This window comes from Herpailurus yagouaroundi, unplaced genomic scaffold (genome assembly GCF_014898765.1).
Source record: "Herpailurus yagouaroundi ecotype Mexico unplaced genomic scaffold, PumYag 77, whole genome shotgun sequence".
Classification (NCBI taxonomy): Eukaryota; Metazoa; Chordata; class Mammalia; order Carnivora; family Felidae; genus Herpailurus; species Herpailurus yagouaroundi.
Genome location: NW_024412388.1, coordinates 19,671,130 through 19,690,935, shown reverse-complemented (window position 1 = coordinate 19,690,935; position 19,806 = coordinate 19,671,130). Strand labels below are relative to the sequence as shown.

Here is a 19,806-nt window from a genome sequence, read left to right as displayed (position 1 = left end):
CGCCCCCCCCCCCCCCCCCCCCCGGCCTGTCCGCCTCCTGCCCCGCCCTTCAGGCGTCCTTAGGCAGCGGGGCCGCTGGACCCGGAGGCGGTGTCACTGGTGACTCAGGCGACTTTAGAGCGCGCCTGGGATCCCGCCCCAAGCTGGATTGTCCTTTAGGTTCCGCAGGAACAAAACAAAACAAAACAAAACAAACACAAAACTGCATAAAGGTGAGCAGTGAGCTCAGCAGCAAAGTACAAAAGTTCGAGAGCCAGAGCTCTGGCTGCAAATGCCAGCTGTGCGGCTAGTTAGCTATGTGCCCCTACATACCATATGTCAGTTTCTCTGTTAAAGGGGTTGCGGTGCAGAGTACCTGCATTAATAGCTCTAAAATTTCTCGAACAGGGATTTTTAGCACCCACCCGTTTCTGCACACAGACGCTTTTGGCTATGGACCCTTTCTCAGAATAGTGCTTTTGGAAGCATTAAAAAATGCTGGAGATTACAAGGAAGAGAATTATAACCAAAATATACTTAAAGACACAAATTTATGATTGGGGCGCCCGGCTGGCTCAGTCGGTAAAACATGCAACTCTTGATCTCCAGGTTGTGAGTCTGAGCCCCTTGTTGGGTGTAGAAATTACTTGAAAAAATAAAATCTTAACCCCCCCCCCAACATTTATGATATAGTAATGGGTTTATTAGCATGAAATAACAAGACTGGAAGTTCAAGTTAAATTTTCCTTTTCTTTCATGCTTATTTTTATTTTTGAGAGAGAGAGGGAGGGAGGGGCAGAGAGAGAGGGGGGACAAAGGATCCAAAACAAGCTCTCTGCTGACAGCAGCAAGCCTGCTGTGGGGCTCTAACTCACGAACCATGAATTCATGTCCTGAGTCGAAGTTGGACACTCAACTGATTGAGCCACCCAGGTGCCACTAAATTTTCCTTTTCTAATGATATCAGCTAAACTGTGGGGTGGTCTTTGACTCACCTTTTCACATGTATTTATCAGTTAACCACTAAATATAAGGAATCAGAAGAATAATGGAGAAGCCTGGGTTACTGGTGTGAGAACAAGTGGATTTACCATTTGGTCACTGACCTTCTACTGGGCTCAGAGGTGCCCAATCAATGGCAGCTATGTCGCAGGAGTCTGAAGGAGTGTGATTTAATGGTGGGCTAATAACTATCACAATTCTGAAACAGTTATGAGCATATATAATGTTGAGACACTTGCAATAACTACAATTTGAATGAAAAAATCTGTGATTTAGAGGCGCCTGGGTGGCTCAGTCAGCTGAGCGTCTGACTTTGGCACAGGTCACGACCTTACGGTTCATGAGTTCAAGCCCCACATCGGGCTCTGTGCTGACAGCTCAGGACCTGGAGCCTGCTTTGGATTCTGTGTCTCCCTCTCTCTCTGCCCCTCCCTCTCTCAAAAATAAACATTAAAAAAAATAAATAAATATTAAAAAAATTTTTTGGGGGGGCGCCTGGGTGGCTCAGTCGGTTAAGCGGCCGACTTCGGCTCAGGTCACCATCTCACGGTCCGTGAGTTCGAGCCCCGCGTCAGGCTCTGTGCTGACAGCTCAGAGCCTGGAGCCTGTTTCAGACTCTGTGTCTCCCTCTCTCTGACCCTCCCCCATTCATGCTCTGTCTCTCTCTGTCTCAAAAATAAATAAATGTTAAAAAAAAATTAAAAAAAAATAAAAAAAAATAAAATTTTTTTTTTAAAAATCTGTGATTTCAATTGGTGACAAAGCCACAGATACTGCTAATACTTCAATCCATATAGAAGGAAGTGGTAAATTTTGGTTACAGTTTAGTGAAAATATATCACTTTTTTTCCCATCCAAGTTTATCGGCCCTCTGTATTCTGAATCCCAGTTAAGAGCTTTTCTCTTAGAACAATAATCTGTGACATACGATTTGTAGCTATCACCACCACCACCACCATCCCAGGCCAGGAGACTCCTAGGACTTTGGAATCAGACAGAATCACTTCCATTTGCTATGTGACTGCGCCCAATTTCAACACCTCTCTGAACTGTTCCTTCCTGTCTAAAACAGAGACGCTTAGACCTTAGTGCTGTGAAGATTTCCTTGAAGTATTTTGAAATCTGTCAAATGGGATGGATCTGAGCTATTATTATTGCTTTCGTTCTATGGAGAGGGGCCTGGGAAGGCTTCCCAGGGCCTGCCCCTCTGACTGTGTCACTTTGGAATCCCTACCAGTGCCCCAGTACCCAGCCTTCAAAGCCTGACATGATCTTGCCCCCAAATCCAAATTCTGCACTTGGCCTCTGGATGGCCCATATAATGGGTGTGTGTTAGTTGCCATCATTTAATAATTTCACGTACAAATTGAGTTCTCTGGAACTTGGCCTGCTCCCCTGGCTCCCTCCTACCATTACATACGGCATCAAACAAGAATGCAGATTGTTATCTGCATCTTTCAGGGTCCTCAAAGGTACCTGCAGGCTTGACTCCCTCGCTGGTGAACCAGCAGGCTCCACTGTGCAACACAGCCCTCCCCTCTCTGGCTTTGTCCTTGGCCCCATTCATGCATCCTCATACCCTGAGCTGCACGTGTCCTTTCATCACTCCTCCGTTTTGCCCTCTTCCTTCAACAGCCTCCCTGCGGCGCTCTGGGGAAGCCCAGTAAACACACACCTGTCTCCACCACCCTGATTTCATCAAACACCTACCCTGAGCCAGCCTGAACACACAGTCCTGTAGGGCAGAAACAGACAGGAACTCACCACTCACATGCACCCCTAAAAGGATTGGGGGCCTGACGTCCACAACATTGCCTTTATTTTTAAACAGTATTTATTTATTTAAGAGGTCATCTCTACACCCAACGTGGGACTTGAGCTCACAACCCCAAGATCAAGAGTCGCATGCTCTTCCGACCGAGGCAGCCAGGCGCCCCACATAACCTTGCCTTTATTTTCTGCTCCTAGCACCTGGCAGGGTTAGGCAGTTAAGGGCAGAGTAAATGGTAGCTTCTATTTTAACGTTTATTTATTTTTGGGACAGAGAGAGACAGAGCATGAACGGGGGAGGGGCAGAGAGAGAGAGGGAGACACAGAATCGGAAGCAGGCTCCAGGCTCTGAGCCATCAGCCCAGAGCCCGACGCGGGGCTCGAACTCACGGACCGTGAGATCGTGACCTGAGCTGAAGTCGGAGGCTTAACCGACTGAGCCACCCAGGCGCCCCAAGGTAGCTTCTATTTTAAAGGTAGTTTTCTGAGTTTATAAAAGTTCCTTCTGCATCTTTGTTGTAAAATATTCAAAGGTTAGCAGTAGGTCATTATATCTCTATTCTAGGCCCAAGTGGGGACCACTGTAAAGTTTCCATTCTCTGCATATGCAGGTACTCTGTATACTATTCTGAAAACATGTGGTTGTTGTTCATATTATAAGATAACCAATACCAAATGAATTAATACATGTTAAGTGCTTATAATACTGCCTGGCACAGTCAGCTGTTTTTTAACATGCCATGGACAGCTCTCTTAATCAGTATATGCTAATCTCCTTTTATTATTGTCCCCAAGCCAAGAATAGGAAAGTCCCTGCGGGAACTTCATCTTGCAGAAAGGAGTGATATGTGCCCTCCCCCCGCCAAGGTAATGGGCGTTGATGTAACAGAAACCAAGTGAAAAGGCTCACCAATGTTCAGGGCGACCAGGGAGGGCTAATAAGGCACCCTGCCCCTCCTATGCTGAGGGCTGACTCGTGATATCCGACCATCTGAGGAGTAGGGATAGAGCCAGGACCCGGGCTGGGGAGACCCTCCCAGTACCTGGTCCAGGTCTAAGACTCCTGAGCACTGCCAGGCAAGGCCTTTCCTGCCCTACCCAGCCTGGCCTCCCTGGTGAGTGGGGGAGGTGCTGCTCAGGCCTGATGCTGATCTCTCTTGACAGCTGCTCCTGAAGCTGGCAGGATGGGCAGGCGGGGGAAGGGACCAGATTTAAAGGTTCAGCTGCCCCGCCCCCTGCCAGACCTGGGAGGGCAGACGCTGGTGAGCATCCTCTGAGGTATGGCTCCCATGGATATGAGAGGTCAGACACCTCTATGCCCTGATTTCCACTCCTTGGTATTATGAACACCACTAATCCTCATTCTGCTTCCACCCCACAGGCCGCCAAGGAAGACTAGTGGCACCCACCATGAGATTTCGACGCCTGACCCCTGGCTACTTCCGGGTGCTACAGGTAAGCACCTCTAACCTACGGCTTCAGCCACGGACCCCCTCTTTCCCCTACCATAGCTGGGCTAACACCCCCAGCATCCAGGCTGTCACGTTTCCTGCCGCCTGAGCGGCCAGGGCCCAGATGGGCAGTGAAGCGAGAGGGATTGGGGTGGAATCTCCCTGGGGCAGCAATGGCATCCATATCTCCTTCAGCCAGCTGTACCCTCTCAGCTCCTTGCCGCCCCCCCCCCCCCCCCCCCCCCGGGGGTCTCAACCCCCCCCTCAGATGGACCCTCTGTGTATCTCCAGATGCAGATAGCTGGGGAGCTCAAAGCAGAGCCCCGGAGTCCACTGGCCGGGGTAGTGGCTACACTGCTGGCTGTCCTTGGACTGGGTGGCTCCTGCTATGCTGTCTGGAAGATGGTGGGGCAGCGGCGGCCGCCACAGGCCTGATGATAAAGTAGGCAGCCTCACGCCCGGGTCCTGGGGGAGGTGACTCAGTGGGGGCTGCAATCTCGGGAGCCCACTTCTTTTCTGAGGGTCAGTCCCTGATCTTCCCTCTCCCCTTCACTGACCTGGGCTCCATCTTGGGGCTCCAGCTCAGATGCCAGGACCCCTGAGGGAAAGCAAGGCTGTAGGTTCCAAAGCCGGACCAAGTGGGGAATGGACACCCTCGGCCCTGTAAACAAGAGTAACAGAGAAACCCCTACAGGGCAGGAGTTTGGAGGAGTGGCCTGGAGGTTAGAGAGTCAGAGACAAGTCCTCTTCATCCAGTTCCTTTATTGGGGGTGAGGGCACCCAGAAGAGGCCATCCACTCCCCAAACCCAGGGCCAAAATAGGTTGGCACAGTCTTTGCCAGCCTAGCCCTTGCACCACTGTCCATGGGCAGTTCCCCTGCCCTACATCCTCAGGCCATGTCAGGGAGATGTGTCCATCTTGGGGGCCTCAGTGGATACTTCCGTGGGCACGGCCAGCCGCTGGGGGGGCACATAAGAGCCCATACCCGCTGCCCTTTCGGCCTCCTCCTGACTGTAGGGCTCCACGCTCAGCTGCTTTAGCCTGGTTGAAAGAAGAGAGAGAGTTGGGAGCTGACCAGATGCAAGCCCTGTCTGCCCAGCACCCGTCCACCAGTCCTCTCCTTACTCCTTCATACCTCTTCTTGTGGTCTTTGGATCGGAAGTGGGTCTTCAGGGTGGTGGAATCGACGAAGTACCTCCTGTAGGGATGGGAGGTGGGTAAGGAGGAGAGTGAGGTGATGCATCTCAGGTATGCCTATCTCCCTGACGCGGGGCTCTGAGCCTGAAGTGATGGGAGGTCAGCAGAACCCGCGCGTCCTGGGGCCCGGACCTCACGCCCCCGTCCCGTCCCGCGTACCCTTCTCCTCCCCAGGCCAGGCCCGGCCGGGACTCACGCGCAGGCCAGACAGCGATGCAGGCCGCCCCCTGGCAGGTCGGGGTCGGGCTCGGAGCGCAGGTCTGGACGAGACCGTGCGGGAACCTGGGGCCGCAGCTCGCGGTGAATTTCGTCCAGGTCCGGCTGCCGCCGCTTCGTCTTCATCTGGCGGGCCAGGGAGTGGGCTCGGTGAGCACCCGTCCGACGGGAGCGACCCATGGCCAGTGACGGCGGGGCCAGGGGGCCCAGAGCCGGGTCAGGGGCACACGTGCGGGCGCTTCCGGATTGCTGGATGACGTCAAGGACGCCCGGGGGCGGAGCAGGTTCGTCCAGACTGCCTCAGATGACGTCACTCGCGCAGGCCGCTCCTTGAGCGCCCCCAGGCGGCGGTCGACGTCAGAGACGGAGCGCCGGGCGGGGCCCAAAGCTGCGGCTTCCGCCCAGGGCGAGGCTTTGGCCCGGGAGCGGCTGGGTGGTGCGGGCCCCCGGGGGATTCCGCGCCCTGACCTCCGGTCCCTTCTGGCCCGACCTGTCTCTACTCCATCCCTTGGCACTATCACCCCATGCTTGTTCCCAGATCTTAGACTCCACGGTCAGCAAGGGGAGGGAATATGCCTTGAGCATGTCTGGGAGGCACTGAAAAATGTCTGTGATGTGAATAAATGAATTAATGAGTGCGAGTGAGTAAGTTTGGGATCTGGCCCCCACAGGGACTCCTGAGATACCTCCAGTTCCTGACAAAGCGCTCACCACTTCTCACCGTTCCCCAGTTATTCCCTTGGGTCTCCGTCCTTCGTGCACCCCCTGTCAAATCCGTGAGCAAGGAGTGTTCTGCTCAGGCATCTCCTCAGACTGCACGGGGTCAGCAACTCTCGCAAGAAGTGGAAGGGCTGGCAGAAGCACCTCTCATCTTTGCCCCCTTTCTCTGAGCCCTGGACTCCCTGGTGTGGGCTGGCAGCAAAGGCAGAGATACAGCCTAGGTATTTTGTGCTCAGAGTGGGGGGATGGCCAGAGAGCCTTTCTCCGTTCATTGGAGCCTGGTGCCTTCCTGGCTGACCAGAGGAGCTCAGCAATAATTCAGGGGCTCCAGCTCTTTGGAACCTGTTGCCAGGAAACAGGGAGACATGCACGTGCATCCCTGGGGAGAGGAATCGGTTTCCAGCCCAGACAAAGCAGAGAAATGTAAGCCCAGGGTGCCAGCCAGGGGCTTTGAGACCTCCCCACTCCAGTTCACAGTTGAGTGGGGACATAGGGCAGGCCCTGCTGAAGGCACAACTGGTATGGCTACAGTCACAGGGGCACCAGTGTGGGTCTTGGGCCCAAGGACTTTATAAATGGACTTTGTGAATGCAAGCAGATTTTTTTTGGAGCCATTCCAAGAGATCAAATTCAAGTACCCGTAGGGCCAGGAAGCGGGCCTCCGTGGAGAGAGATGTCTCCATTATTCTTGGCCAATATGGGTCAAGACGAGGGGCTGAGGCCACAGAAGCCAGCTCTGTCCTGTCTCCACCCCAGACTCCTCTGGATCAGCTCACCTGCCTGACAGTGTGCCAGCTGGGGAGGCTGGTGCATCTTTAATGAAGTCACCTGATCCCTGGGACAGGCTCTGGGCCTCACCAAGTTCCTGGAGCCAGACCCGCTGGGTGCCCACTGAGTCACTGCCTTCCTGAGCTTGGGTGCCAGGTCTGTTTTCCCTGCAGCCATGAACCAGGCCTTCTGGAAAACCTACAAGTCCAAAGTGTTACAGACCCTCAGTGGGGAATCTGAGGAAGACCTGGCAGAGGAGGTGGGTACCATCCATGTTTGCTGGGTGGGTCATGGGCAGAGAGAGCAGGAGTGAGATACAATGAAGAGCAAGGGACAGGCTCTGTGAGGGGAGGCACATTTGTGCAGAAACAATTGGCACCTTCAAGGATGACAAATGGCCTGGTGCCGAAAGCCAGGATATTTCAGGAAACTGAGGAAGAAGATTGGGGGGCCACGGGAAAAATGGTCATTGTCTCCCACGACAGACTCCGTCTCCAAAGATGGCAGCCAAGGGCTGCCACATGGAAGAGACCAGGAGGCAGTAGCCACATGGGGCACATGCAGCTTGACACAACTTCCTAATGGGCAGAGCTAAGCAGAACTGGGATGGCTTGCCTGGAGAGGAAGTGAGGCCTATGGTCCTAGAAGTCGTGCTTGCCCTTAGAGGGTCACTGTTGCAGCATCAGATCAGAGCCAGACTTGGAGCATGTTTATTCTGACATTTAAAAAAAATCAAAAAGGCTCTGACACTGGGAACGGTCTTACATCTAGAGGCTGTAATAAGTAGCAGTTTGTGCAAACAGATGTGGCAGGGGCAGGAACTAGTTCTATAGGGTGTGTGTGTGTGTGTGTGTGTGCATCTCCATCTTTGTGTCTGTGGATGGGTGGAGAGGTTTAGTGTGCTGTAGGTGGGCCTCTGTGCCGCTGCCTGCATTTCTGTAAGTTCACAGGTGTGAATGGTATAACAGTGTACGTGTCCTTGTATAGGTGCCTCACAGCACGTACAGCTATGTACAGGCGAAGAGGCATAGCCCTGTGGAGGCATGCTCATGTACAGGTGTGTGTCTACATCAGCATGCATGCCGTTGTCCACACATTTTTGGGTGTGTGTGGATACGTCCATGGGTGGGCAGGTATGTGGGCTCGAGGGTGTCTGCAGGGGTTTCCTATACAGGTAAGGTATGTGACTGGTGACTTTGTGTAGAGGTACACTTGTATGTATTTATGGAGGGCGTGAGGGGACCAGATGGGTGTTTAGTTGTGGGGGGTTGGGGTGCCGGGGTGTGCGTACCAGGCTAGCAGCGGGGGAGGGAAGTCCCATTCCTCTGGGACCTCTCTCATGCTGGGAGGGGTCTTGTGTCCCAGAGAGGGAACCCAGCGTTAGTGGACTCTGAGCCGGCAGAACCTACCGAAGAGGCTTTCCATCCCATGTCCCAGTTGGCCCGCCGGGTGAGTTCTTCCTTCTTTACCCCAGCCCTGGGGAGTCTGGAGGAGGCTGCTGTGGGATCCTGGGAGGTGGTGCTATGACCCTTCCCTGACTCCCAGCCCCTTCCTCCTAGGTTCAGGGGGTCGGGGTGAAAGGTTGGCTGACAATGTCGTCTCTGTTTAACAAAGAAGATGAGGACAAGCTGCTGCCACCGGAGCCCTGTGCCGACCAGTACGTGTTGGTGGGGGCTGGGATGGGCCTGGGGTCTCCCTTCTCCCACGTCCTTTCCTTCTGGTCTATTTGTCTTTCTGACCAAGGAGGGAGGGGGAGAGGCAGCCACGGGCTGTTTCAGTTTCTCTCAGCAGGAAAGAGGCCAAATCATCATCTCTGGAGATTAGGTTAGATCTCAGGAGGACTTTAAGGGCTGTTGGGATTGAGGTGCTAGAAGGTATTTTAGGCTCTTTTTCCCCATCCACATGGGAGGGGTCATCTCCCTACAATCAGGGAACAGAAGACAGAAACTTTAGGCGCTTGGAACTGAGGGTGGTCCAGATCAGTGGTTCCCAATACCCTCATCCTCCTAGGGAATTTCTGCCAGACCCTCCTTCAAAGATTCTGATTCAGCAGGTGCAGGATGAGGCCTGGGGTCTATATTTGCAGCCAGGCTCCTGAAGACCTGAGGCAGGCTAGTCTAGGGACCACTATCTTGCTGGGGATTAGGGGATGGTACCCGGGCCAGCTCCTTTCTCCTAGCTCTATTTTGGCACACACTGCCTCCCTGCCCTTTCCTTCAGCCCAGTCCTGCCTCCTTCCTCTGACATTCCCTTATTCCTTTCTCCCCTCCAGTCCCCCTGACCCACCCATCTCTCCAGCTCCGGGGTTTCCTTTCTGTCCCCTGGCGCTCATCTCTTGTCCCTCCCAGAGCTCCAAGGACCCTTCCTTAGACCTGAGGCTCCCACCTCAAGCCTCATCACCGTTCCTTGACTGCCCTTCCCCTCCATGCCACCTCCCCAGTCCTCCTCCCGGCTAAGCCTCTGATCTAGGCGTTTCTCATTCCTCTGGGTCTCCTCACCTGTCCGTTTCTCCAGGGTTCCCTCATTTTCCTAGTCCCCCTTTCCCTCCACCCCAGAACATTGCCCCTGCCCCCGCCCCCGCCCTGCCTCTTTCCCCAGCGCTGCAACCCCGGCTTCGAAGACCCTTTCTCGAAGAGTCTGACCTCGCCCCTTCCCCCGGATGGGGACCTGCGCGGGGTCTCACTCCTCCCGCTAGCACCGCTGGGCCCCGCCACTCTCTCCGGTCCCCTCCCACAGCTTTCCGGACCCGGCACCTCAGGCTTCCCTTCTCTGGCCTTGCCCCTCTCCCCGAGTTCCTTCCCTAAACCCCGGAACCCTACTCTCTCCCCAGGGATCTTGGTCTCGGCCCCCTCTTCTCAGACCCCTCCCCTAATCCCCTGACCCTGTCCCACTCCGGCCTCCTTTCCCAGTGCCTCTGAACCCTCCCCTGGCCTCCAGGTCCTGACCTGCGTCCAGTCTCCCGGCCCGCCCCCCCCCCCCCCCCCCGTCATCTGACCTCACCCTGGCTTCCCCGGCCCCACTCTTAGCGTCTGCACCCCGTCTCCCCTCTTCGTCCTCTCCTCCCGCCTCTCGGCTGGCCCCTGACCCGTCCCTCTCCCGCAGCCCGCTGGCGGCGAAGTCCCCCTCGCAGGCGGTGGCCGCGGCGGAGGCGGAGCCGCGAGGGTCCGGATTCTGGGACACGTTCGCCAGCAGGTGGCAGCAGCAGCAGGCGGCCGCCGCGTCAATACTGCGCGGCGCCGAACCCACCCGGGAGCCGGACCCCGAAGCCGGGGACGAGGCCGCGGAGGAGGCCGCCGAACGCCCGGAGCCTGGGGAGGCCGACACCGTGGCCGGCTTCAAGTGGGGCTTCCTCACCCACAAACTGGCCGAGATGAGGGTGAAGGCTGCGCCCAAGGGTGACTAGACGACCGGTCCAACAAGGCTCCCGCTCTTCCCCTCCCCCCCTCCCCCTCCCCCCCATAAAAGCCCTGACCCTGACCCGACACCCTGTGTGACCGCGTGCTTTTGTCCGGACCTCAGGGATGACTGCTTCTGGGTGGGCAACCTCAAGGCGGGGTCCAGCTCAAAGCGTCCTCCCCCTCTCCCCCCAAAAACGTACAGGGAGAAAATGACCAGACAGTCCTGGTGTCAGGAAAGGTTGTGTCCCATTTAGACTACAACTTTCCAGGAAGCTGAGGAGCCCCAGAGGACAGGGCCCGTCGCCCTGTCCAGCCTCTTTTCATTCGACAAACGTTGCCTGTGGCCCTTTTATGTGCACAGTCCCTGTACTCGGGGAAGGAAGGTCAGAGACAAAGGAAAGAACCCAAACTACCAGCGGGTCCCACACAAAGTGACAAGTTGAGGCATAAAAATAAGGCTGTACTTGGGAGCTCGGAGGAGATGAGGCCGATTGGGAAATTCAGGAATTTCTGAGGGAGAATGAATATATGTAATCTTAGAAGGATGAGTGGAAAAAAAGGGGAAGGTAACTCAGGCAAAGGGAGGATGGACCGTAAACAAAGACTTGGACGTGTGGACGTGTGTGAGGCAAACAGGGGACCCTGTGTGTCTCTGACGGAAAGGACGACAGTGGCAGGATGTGAGGCTCCTGGTTGGCAAAATCCTCATTTGAAGAGTCCCTTCCTTTACTGCCCTCAATTCTGGATTCTTCACATCTCAGCCCATTCATAGCTAGCAACCAAAAGGGGGCAGCAAATCTCCAGGAATGCGGGCGGCCTTTCCGGGCCGGCGGATCCCAGGTTTTTGGGGCAGACCCCTCGGCAGAACTCCCCAAACGCGCCATTCCAGGCTCCCAGCTTTAGTTTGGACCGACCTCAGGTCAGGATCAGTGGGGAAGATGATCATAATAGAGCTACTACCAATTCAGTAGCGGTCTTAGCGGCTGTCGTTTATTGAACATTTCCTATACGCCAGTCACTTGGCCATGAGCTTGAGGACCCTTTCAAAAATACTTTGATCACCGAGGGGTGCAACTGTGATTCGGAGAGGTTAAGTGTCTGCCTAGGGTCACGCAGTGAGCCTGGAACCCACACTCCAAACCCACGCACCTAACCACGCAAGTCCGCCCCGCCTCTTTCCTCAATATGGACTCTCTAATCCAACATCACGACTCCTTTAAATAACATTGTGGTTTTATTCAGCAGATTCTCTGATCTCCCACCCCAGACCTCTCTCCCCAGACCCGGCCTCCACAGGGGCCACATAGCTGCCCCCTCCCCCTCCGCCGTCTGCGCTGGGAAGGGCCTTTGGGAATCATTTTGTCCCAGCCTCCCAAGGTTCACAAGGGGAAGCCCAGATCCAGAGGGAAGGTCTCGCCCCACGGCACCCGGCGCGTCAGAGGCAGGGCGTCCCTTCCGGTGCCCGGGTCCAGCCCCGCGCCCACCCCTTAACCCTGCCCGGACCCCGGACTTCCCGGAAGCCCGCTCCCGAGCGGCCGCAGTCACACCTCGGACTCGCGCGGCGGGTCGCGGGCGCGCTGGCAGCCGTACAGCCACTGGATGACGCGCGCGTTGCGCTCCACCACGGACACCGGGGGGCGCCCGTCCCGCGCCGAGCCCGCGGCCTCCGAGCCGCCGCCGCCGCCGCCAACCCCGCCGCCGCCAGCACCGTCCGGACGATCCGTGTCGCTGGACGTCCAGTCGCTGGTGTCCCCGGAGCCGGGCGGCGGCGGCGCCCCGGGCTGGGGGCTGGCGTCGGCGCCCCAGCTCTGCGGAGAGAAGCGCTCAGCGCCCAGCACCTCCACCAGCGCGCGCTCCAGGCCGCAGTAGTTGAAGAAGCGCTCCTTCTCCGACAAGGGCAGTGAGCATGTGGGGCACAGCGCCCGCTTTCCTGACGCTTCCGGGGCATCTTGGGGAGCGGCCCAAGCCCCAGGAGCCGCTGGTCGCTCGGTTGGGCCGGGACTGCTCGAGGTGGCGTCGCGGGGGGCCCCCAGGAAGAGGCGCCGCACCAGCCCCTGGCCCTTGGCGTTCTCTTTGTTCACCGAAGCCTTGCAGTCCCGCTTCTGGCGGTAGAAGATGAGGGAGTCAGGCCTTGGCAGCCGCCTGCCGCTGCTCCGGCGGGCGGGCCTGGGCGTCCTGGGCGATCCAGGGGGTCCCAACTCATTGTAGGGGTGCGGGGAGAGCGGTCCGGGACCCCCACGCAGGGCTGGCTCCTGACGTCGTGCTATCACTTGGTGTGTCTTGACATACTTGGCTTTGTCGGCCTCCAACCTCTCCACGGCGCTGGGGGTCCGTCCCCTGGACGGGGTGGAGGGAGAGGCCAGGATCATCTTAGCGGAGCTGGGCAGGATAGTACCCCATAAGCCACTGGAGGGAGGAAGCCAGTTGAGGAGCCAAGAGCAATTGGTCGGGACTCCCTGGTACCTACAGGGAAGGAGGAATGGTCAGTGGGAAAGAGTAGATGGCCCTGCACCTCTCCTGTAGGCATTCCTGGGAATAGGATCAGCCAGCCACCCCTCCCCCATCCAAATCAACCAGTGCCGTGTCCAGGGGGCAGAAGCTCAGGCCACCTCTTCCCCTGCTCTCCTATCCCTCAAAGAGGTTGAGCAGGGGTTCCCTGGCCGCCCAGAAAAAAAAATGCCCCTTTGGGGCACCTGGGTGGCTCAGTCGGTTAAGCACCGACTTCGGCTCGGGTCGTGATCTCACAGTCCGTGAGTTCGAGCCCCGCGTCAGGCTCTGTGCTAACAGCTCAGAGCCTGGAGCCTGCTTTGGATTCTGTGTCTCCCTCTCTCTCTGCCCCTCCCCTGCTCATGCTCTGTCTGTCTCAAAAATAATAAAAAAAACATTAAAAAAATTTTTTTTAATGCCCCTTTGAGGGTGCCCTAATCTGGCCACGGAGCCATGCCAAGCAAGCATCAGCAAGCAGGACACTTGGAAAAGGAAGTGGGGCTGGTCCCAGCTCAATTCCCGCAAGTGGCCTCAACCGGAAAAAATACCTCTTCCCAACCCAGCAACTTTGAATCCTAGACAAGAAGGCTCCCCAGCCACAGGCTGGCTCTGGCGGGGCCCACCCTTCCCTCCCTGAAGCACTGGGGGTCAGGGATATAACTACAGGGTAGGAACCTCCAGTAATTGCAGCCAACTGCCCTGCCCAGTCCCAGCAGGGCCATGGGGAAGGAGAGAGAGTTGGTCACAAGGTCAGATCAGCCAGCTACCTGCCACCTCTGTACCTCTGCCAAGGAAATTCCCCAATGCCCAACTGTAAACATCACCTCTGCGTTTCCATTTCACGGAGAAGGAAACTGATAGAGAGCAAGGGGCTTAATCAAGTCTTACTGAGAGTTAGGAGACAGGTCTCTAACCTCGCACTGCAGAACTAGTCCAGCTGGCGCCTCTCCTTGCCTATCAGAACTTCCCTCTTGTGTTTTGCTTCTATTCCTGCTGCTATAAAACCAAGCAGTTTCCATGAGATGTGGGCCCTTTGCCTCACTCAAAAGTTCCCTCCACAAATTCTTCCCCATAACCGGCCAGCATTCCCCGGAAATCTGCCCTCGGGGTCCCTGCCCTCTTCTCATCCTGAGACCCTGTGACCCTTGTCCGCCACCTCCCCGCGGCCACTGGGGAAGAGGACCTGGAGCGGTTGTAAATCAAGAGCTGACAGTTCCGCTGGCAGTAACAGAGGGGGCCACCCACATGGCTCAGCAAACCCCATGCCACCCCTGCTCCCCGAATCCTCCATTCAGCTGAAAGGGAGACATAAGTTCTGGGGGCTGAGGGGACCTGACCTCCAGTCTAGAGGCAACAAAAGAACAGAACTTGCCAGGGATAGAGGGAGGGTCCCCGCCCCCAGAGGCCTTGGAACAGAGACCCTGCCAACCCCCCCCAGCCCAGCATAGCCAGTTCAGCTTTACTGGCTCTGTCTCTGTCTCTCTCTGTGTCTCTCTGCCTCTGTCTCTCTCTCTCTCTGTCTCTCGGTCTCTCTCTGTCTCTGTCTCTCTCTCTCTCTCTCTCACACACACACACACACACACACACACACACACACACACCTATCTAATGTTTAGTAAGTCAGTCCATAGGTAGTTGGTGGCTAGGAACTCAGGCAGCAAGGAGGGCCTGGAAGTGTCCTCCCTCCCAGCTCTCAAGAAATAACACCAGGCGAGGCGCCTGGGTGGCGCAGTCGGTTAAGCGTCCGACTTCGGCCAGGTCACGATCTCGCGGTCCGTGAGTTCGAGCCCCGCGTCGGGCTCTGGGCTGACGGCTCAGAGCCTGGAGCCTGTTTCCGATTCTGTGTCTCCCTCTCTCTCTGGCCCTCCCCCGTTCATGCTCTGTCTCTCTGTGTCCCAAAAATAAATAAAAAACGTTGAAAAAAAAATTAAAAAAAAAAAAAAAAAAAAAGAAATAACACCAGGCAATGGGTCAGATTCCAAGGTCCCAGGAGGGCACTGTGCTTGTCTGACCTCATGGTTATCCTCCCATCCCCTTTTCCTCTTCCCAGCCCAGAGGAGCAAGGCTATAAAAAGTCCTTAAACACAGGGACCAAAATAATCTGCCGTCCGCTGTCTCTTCCCTGCCTCCGGGTTGGCCCTGATGCTCGACCACAGATGTTCCACCCTAGAAGCCTGGCAGACATTAGGGTGCCCTCCGTCCGTTTGCCCACCTTCTCCCAGTCCTGTGGTTAGTGGTCTGAACTTTGCTCGTGGCTTCAGCTCTGGACATGGGCTGGGGGATTTGTTCGCTGGCTTCGTGTCAGCCTCCCAGCTCTAGGGTCCCTGAGTGCCTGCCCACCCCAGCCTGGGCTCAGGATGCACTCACCTCTGAGTATGGAGGCTGAATGCAGGGGTTCCTGGGAAGGACCACAGGAGGCCAGGAGGGACAGCAAGGACTGGAAGTAACTTTGGTAGCAGCCAAACCTCACTCTCCACAGGAAAAGGCGAGAGAGCCTCCCCCCCCCCCCCCCCTCCAGATTAACCCTTGCCTTCCTGACCAGGAGCCTGGTCTCCAGTTAACTCCTTCCTGGTCACAGTCTCAGTGCTGGAGAGGACCCTTGGACCAGGTCCAGCTCCTTTATTTTACAGCTGGCCACACAGGCCCTGACAGGTTAAGTGATTTGTATGGAGGCACAGTGAGCTTGGGACACTGCCAGGACCCTAGATAAGGTCTCCTGATTCCCTAGCTTCCTCCAGAGGCCTGGGGTAGGGACATTCTATTCATGTGGGGCCAGTCCCCTCTGCTAGGCGTTTGCAGAACCTCTTGGTTAAATGGGAAGGCAGAGCAGGGTCCTAACTGACTGTGCTGTTTCCTCTGTAGCAGGTTTAGGCCTGTCCTGATTGGGGTGTGTGGATGGTGTCAAGCCTGCTCTCCCTAGGGGTGAGGCCAGGAATCTGCAGCCTAAGGGTGGGGGCATGGGTGCCGCAGATGTGCGGGGTGAGCCTGTCCCAGCAAGTCTTGGGAAGACAGCCACCTTGGAGCCCATTGGAGGTGCCTCTGCCCATGGTCCTCTTATGGCCAATGAGATTGGCTGGGAAGAGGTGGTGAAGGAAGGATTCTGGGGCCAAGCCTGGGTCCTTTGGTCTCCTTCCTCCCTTGCCCCACCAGGGACTTCTAGAGCTGACATCTCATGTCTCAAGGGGGAGCCCTGTGCCCGCAGTGCTTGGTGCCGGGAGACCTCTTTCCTTCTCCCCAGTAAACTGCAGCACCCAGAGCAAAAAAGTCAATGTCCCTGCCAAGGGGCCCCTGCCCTCCTTCAACTGACCACTTTCCACAAATCCCTTTCCCTCTCATGTAGAACTTTCAATGTCTGCAAAGCACATTCACACCTGTGCTCTTGGATCTCCTTTGTCTATCCTAAAAACCCTAGGGGGTGCCCCCCCCCCCCAGCAGAGGTGACCATCCCACTTGATGGATGAAGAAACAGGATCTTGCCAAAACCCAACTCCAAAACCACTCTCCACTGTACCCTCTGTCTGTAAAGTAAGGTAATGAGACTGAAAAAATCAGAGGCCCATTTGCTGGTAAGAGATTTTTATCACCTAGTTAAAGGAAGTTTTTTGTTTTTTGGGTTTTTTTTGGTCCACGATAGTTCCATATTGTATTATTACGGCTCTTTGAGAAGTGCTTTCATCTACATGATCACAGTTCATCCCTCGGACAATCTTTGGGGAGTAGTAGGTTTTAGTTCCCCATTTGACAGCTGAGAATACCGAGACTCAGAGATGTGAAATGACTGATCCAAGCTCACACAAGGCAAAGAACTTTTACTGGGAGATTAATATATGCTGGACACTGTTCTGTGTGTGCTTCATGCCATGACTAATACGTTTAATTCTCTAAACAACCCAGTGAAATGAGTACTTTCTTTCTCCTAATTTTATAGATGCAGGTTGGAGTCTTGGCCCATAGCGCTGAGATCTGGTGGTGAAGGGGTTAAGCGTGGAGGCTGGGCAGGGCCCAGCTGGGATGCTGTCAATGGCAGGAAACCTGGCCCGTGAAGGAGGGGGAGGATGGGGCTGGTGTGTCTGACAACCCCCATCCCTTTGGTCTTAAAGGAGCATCCGGGTTGGGAAGGGCAGGTGGGGTGGGGTGGGGAGTGGGCTTCTCAGCTCTTTTCTAGGACAGATGCTGGACTGCAGAATGAGAGATTCAGAGTGGAACACAGGGGCTGCCCTGGGGCAGCCCCTGGTCTGAAGAGGGTGACTAGAAGGGACTCTGCTTGTAGGAGCACTCCATCAGATGGGGGAGGCAGCCCCAGCCCTGGGAGCGCCCAGTCAGAGGGGGGAGACACAGCTCTGGAGTCCGAGGTGGGGGATGGTCAAGTAGCCTTGCTCTCACCAGCGCACAGTCTGAGGGGTGACAGTACCCTGTCCCAGGATGCCAATGGAAACAGACCCTCTACTGTGCTGGTGGAGCAGGCTCATGGAGGAGAGGTCAAACTGGATTGGCCTTCTGGGTAAGAGAGCCCTGCAAGTCAGTGAGAGAGTGAGGGGTGGGGAGATCATGAGGTGGAGCTCCAGCTGCCTGCCCCCGCCCCGTCTCTGGGTCACACTTGCCATGAACGGATCATCTGTCTTTCTGGCAATGGATCCCTAGGGACATCCTTAAAGTGGCTCCTTCCGGTGCTAGAGGCAGGACCCTGGGCCTGTGGGAGGCCAAATCTGAGAGATACTTCCTTCCTATTTCCAAGCTCATTCCCGGATCACCTTGATGATCAGTTGGAAATGGGCTGAGTCAGAACTGGCTCCTTCCGGAGAAGAGGGGCGGGGTGGGGAGGCTGGGGGAACAGCTCTGGTCAGTGTCGGGAATAATGAGAAGGCTCTGGGAGGCCTTCAGATCCAGCCTCAGGCCCCCGCCCCACACTGTCACCTCCCTTAGCAGCCAGCTACAGGCCCCTCACCACAGCCACACACACCTCAGCCCCTGCCTTTGATTCTAACCCTGGTGTAACCGCTCACTGGCTGTGTGGCCTGGAGCAAGAACTCAACCTCTCTGAGTTTCCTTCTGTGTAAAATCGGAATGAGAAGACCCAGGTCTTGAGTGGCACAAAGAAGTGGCAGCTGAGAAAGCCCCTGGTGCCTCAAGGTGCTCATAAATGTTAGATGGATCTGCCTCTTAGCCCCTGCCCTGCAATGACACCTCCGGCCTAAATTGTTTCTAACCCCACAGTCTCAGCTGCTGTCAACAAATCATTCTGAACTCTGCTCTGCGCTGTGGGGTCAGCAGCAGGGTCAGACCGGTTTCTGCCCTCAGGGAGCTCAGCCTGCTTAGGGGTGGATTGGGGGGCTGGGGCATGACAGACTGATCACAACTTCAGCCAGAGCAGCGCTTCTTTCTGTGACGGAGATGAACAAAGCAGGGGAGAGGGGAGGACGTGTGTTCTGCCAGAGAAGAGGGGGGGGGTACGTTTTTCAAAGAGGGGGTATCTGGGCCTGGAAGGGATTTCTGGCAGGGGTGGGATGTCTGGTGGGGTCTGGAGGAGGGGGGTGTTGGGGGAGGGATGGTGAAAGCTACAGGCCCCAAAACAGCAGGAGCCAGGGTGTCAGGGAGGGGACTGCAGGGGGTGTGGAGAAGGGAGGGGAGGAGAGGGAGAGAGAGGGAGGAGGGGGAGAGAGGGACAGAGGGAGGGAGAGGCTCAGGAGGGCTGAGAGACAAGATGAGGTGCCTAGAAGGGAGGAGATGCGTGAGGTGGTGGGGGGTCCTGAGAAAAGGCGGCTCAGAGGCGAGGGCTCGGGGAGGGGTCAGGAGCTGCCAGCAGGAGGGGCCCAAGGCGCCGGTGAGGCCCCAGCACCACAGGAGGGGCCCCCTGCGCCATGTGCGCCCCCACGGAGATCAGAGCAGCTATCCTGTAATTCGGGACCTTCCGTTTAGGAAAGAATCTCAGCCACAACAATAGCCTGGCTCCCGCTCTGCCTCCGAGGGGTGCGGCCTCTGGGCAGAGCCGTTGCCCAGCACCCACCGGGGGAGGGAAGGGCAGCGGGGTCGCGGAGAGGAAGGTGTCATGACACGCTGTTGGTGGAGCCCCTCCGCGTTGCCAGTGAACACAGTAAGAGAGAGGCTGTCCGCTCGCACAGCGCTTCCAGCCCAGGGTTAGAATAAGGAAACCAACTCCATTTACTGTCCGCTGTGCGCGAGGCGCCGCGCTCCTTGCGACACCTGCTTCTTCCCAAACCCTAGGGGGTGCGGGGAGGGAGCGGGCAGAGGCGGAGAAGTGACTCAGCCAGGGTCACACGGCTTGGAGGCGGCAGAGCCGGGCCTGCAGAGCGGACTCGCACCCACAGGGCAGCACCCGCGGCCCGGGCTCTTGGGCAGATCTGCTCTCCCTCGAGGTGGAGCCCGGAGTCTTCCGGACGCACGCACTCACGGGCACGAGGGCAGCCCCGGGTGGCAGCGCTTCCCCACCTGCTGGCACCTCCTCCGCCCCCACGCCTTTCTCTGGTCACCCTCACTTTCCTCCGCTGGCCTCAGCGAGGGCGCCTCTTGATCCAGTGCAAGGAACCCAAACCATCCAGTCTCCGCTTAGCCGAGTAGGGAACACACACATGGGAGAGCAGTCGGGGGCAGGGTTCGCGTGGAACGCGGCGGCAAGAAATGTATCCTCCTGCAAACATCGACAAATATGCATTCATAATGACAAGTTGAAAAATATGTCTTGGTGTTTCTTTTTAACACAGAGAAAGCCACGAAAATATCAAACATGACTGAATTTAATTATTATTGCACACGTATGGGTATTTTGGTCAAGGGCCAACAATACTGGATGAGTAAGAAA

At 56.4% G+C, this 19,806-nt stretch overlaps 3 protein-coding genes across 5 annotated transcripts; 1 reads left to right on the top strand and 2 right to left on the bottom strand.

Moving 5' to 3' along the window:
* Positions 1–4,944: 4,944 nt before the first annotated feature.
* ZNF593 (zinc finger protein 593) lies at positions 4,945–5,825 on the bottom strand. The gene is made up of 3 exons (XM_040465742.1): positions 5,597–5,825; positions 5,339–5,401; positions 4,945–5,244 (listed from the first exon to the last, which is right to left on the bottom strand). The coding sequence occupies exons 1-3, from the start codon at positions 5,794–5,796 to the stop codon at positions 5,103–5,105; spliced, it is 405 nt and encodes a 134-aa protein (XP_040321676.1). The 5' UTR covers positions 5,797–5,825; the 3' UTR covers positions 4,945–5,102.
* On the top strand, positions 5,789–10,542 carry CUNH1orf232 (chromosome unknown C1orf232 homolog). 2 transcript variants are annotated; one of them, XM_040465717.1, is made up of 5 exons: positions 5,789–5,900; positions 6,288–7,363; positions 8,470–8,553; positions 8,664–8,761; positions 10,207–10,542. In XM_040465717.1, exons 2-5 carry the CDS (start codon positions 7,280–7,282, stop codon positions 10,505–10,507), a joined length of 567 nt encoding a protein of 188 aa, XP_040321651.1. In that variant the 5' UTR covers positions 5,789–5,900; positions 6,288–7,279; the 3' UTR covers positions 10,508–10,542. The 2 variants fall into 2 exon arrangements, with proteins under 2 accessions (XP_040321651.1, XP_040321663.1); XM_040465729.1 differs by lacking the exon at positions 5,789–5,900 and adding an exon at positions 8,092–8,161 and having other exon boundaries at positions 7,274–7,363.
* A 1,175-nt stretch (positions 10,543–11,717) lies between these two features.
* FAM110D (family with sequence similarity 110 member D) lies at positions 11,718–16,082 on the bottom strand. 2 transcript variants are annotated; one of them, XM_040465695.1, is made up of 2 exons: positions 15,357–16,082; positions 11,718–12,965 (listed from the first exon to the last, which is right to left on the bottom strand). In XM_040465695.1, exon 2 carries the CDS (start codon positions 12,869–12,871, stop codon positions 12,044–12,046), a length of 828 nt encoding a protein of 275 aa, XP_040321629.1. In that variant the 5' UTR covers positions 12,872–12,965; positions 15,357–16,082; the 3' UTR covers positions 11,718–12,043. The 2 variants fall into 2 exon arrangements, with proteins under 2 accessions (XP_040321629.1, XP_040321636.1); XM_040465702.1 differs by lacking the exon at positions 15,357–16,082 and adding an exon at positions 13,538–13,642.
* Between the last annotated feature and the right edge of the window lie 3,724 nt (positions 16,083–19,806).

Coding starts and splice junctions, on each gene's coding strand:
- ZNF593 (XM_040465742.1), bottom strand. CDS start 5,796: ATGGGTCGCTCCCGTCGGACGGGTGCTCACCGAGCCCACTCCCTGGCC. Junction 5,402..5,596: donor CATCGCTGTCTGGCCTGCGC/GTGAGTCCCGGC, acceptor CCATCCCTACAG/GAGGTACTTCGTCGATTCCA. Junction 5,245..5,338: donor TCCAAAGACCACAAGAAGAG/GTATGAAGGAGT, acceptor TCTTTCAACCAG/GCTAAAGCAGCTGAGCGTGG.
- CUNH1orf232 (XM_040465717.1), top strand. CDS start 7,280: ATGAACCAGGCCTTCTGGAAAACCTACAAGTCCAAAGTGTTACAGACC. Junction 7,364..8,469: donor AGGAAGACCTGGCAGAGGAG/GTGGGTACCATC, acceptor CTTGTGTCCCAG/AGAGGGAACCCAGCGTTAGT. Junction 8,762..10,206: donor CCGGAGCCCTGTGCCGACCA/GTACGTGTTGGT, acceptor CCTCTCCCGCAG/CCCGCTGGCGGCGAAGTCCC.
- FAM110D (XM_040465695.1), bottom strand. CDS start 12,871: ATGATCCTGGCCTCTCCCTCCACCCCGTCCAGGGGACGGACCCCCAGC.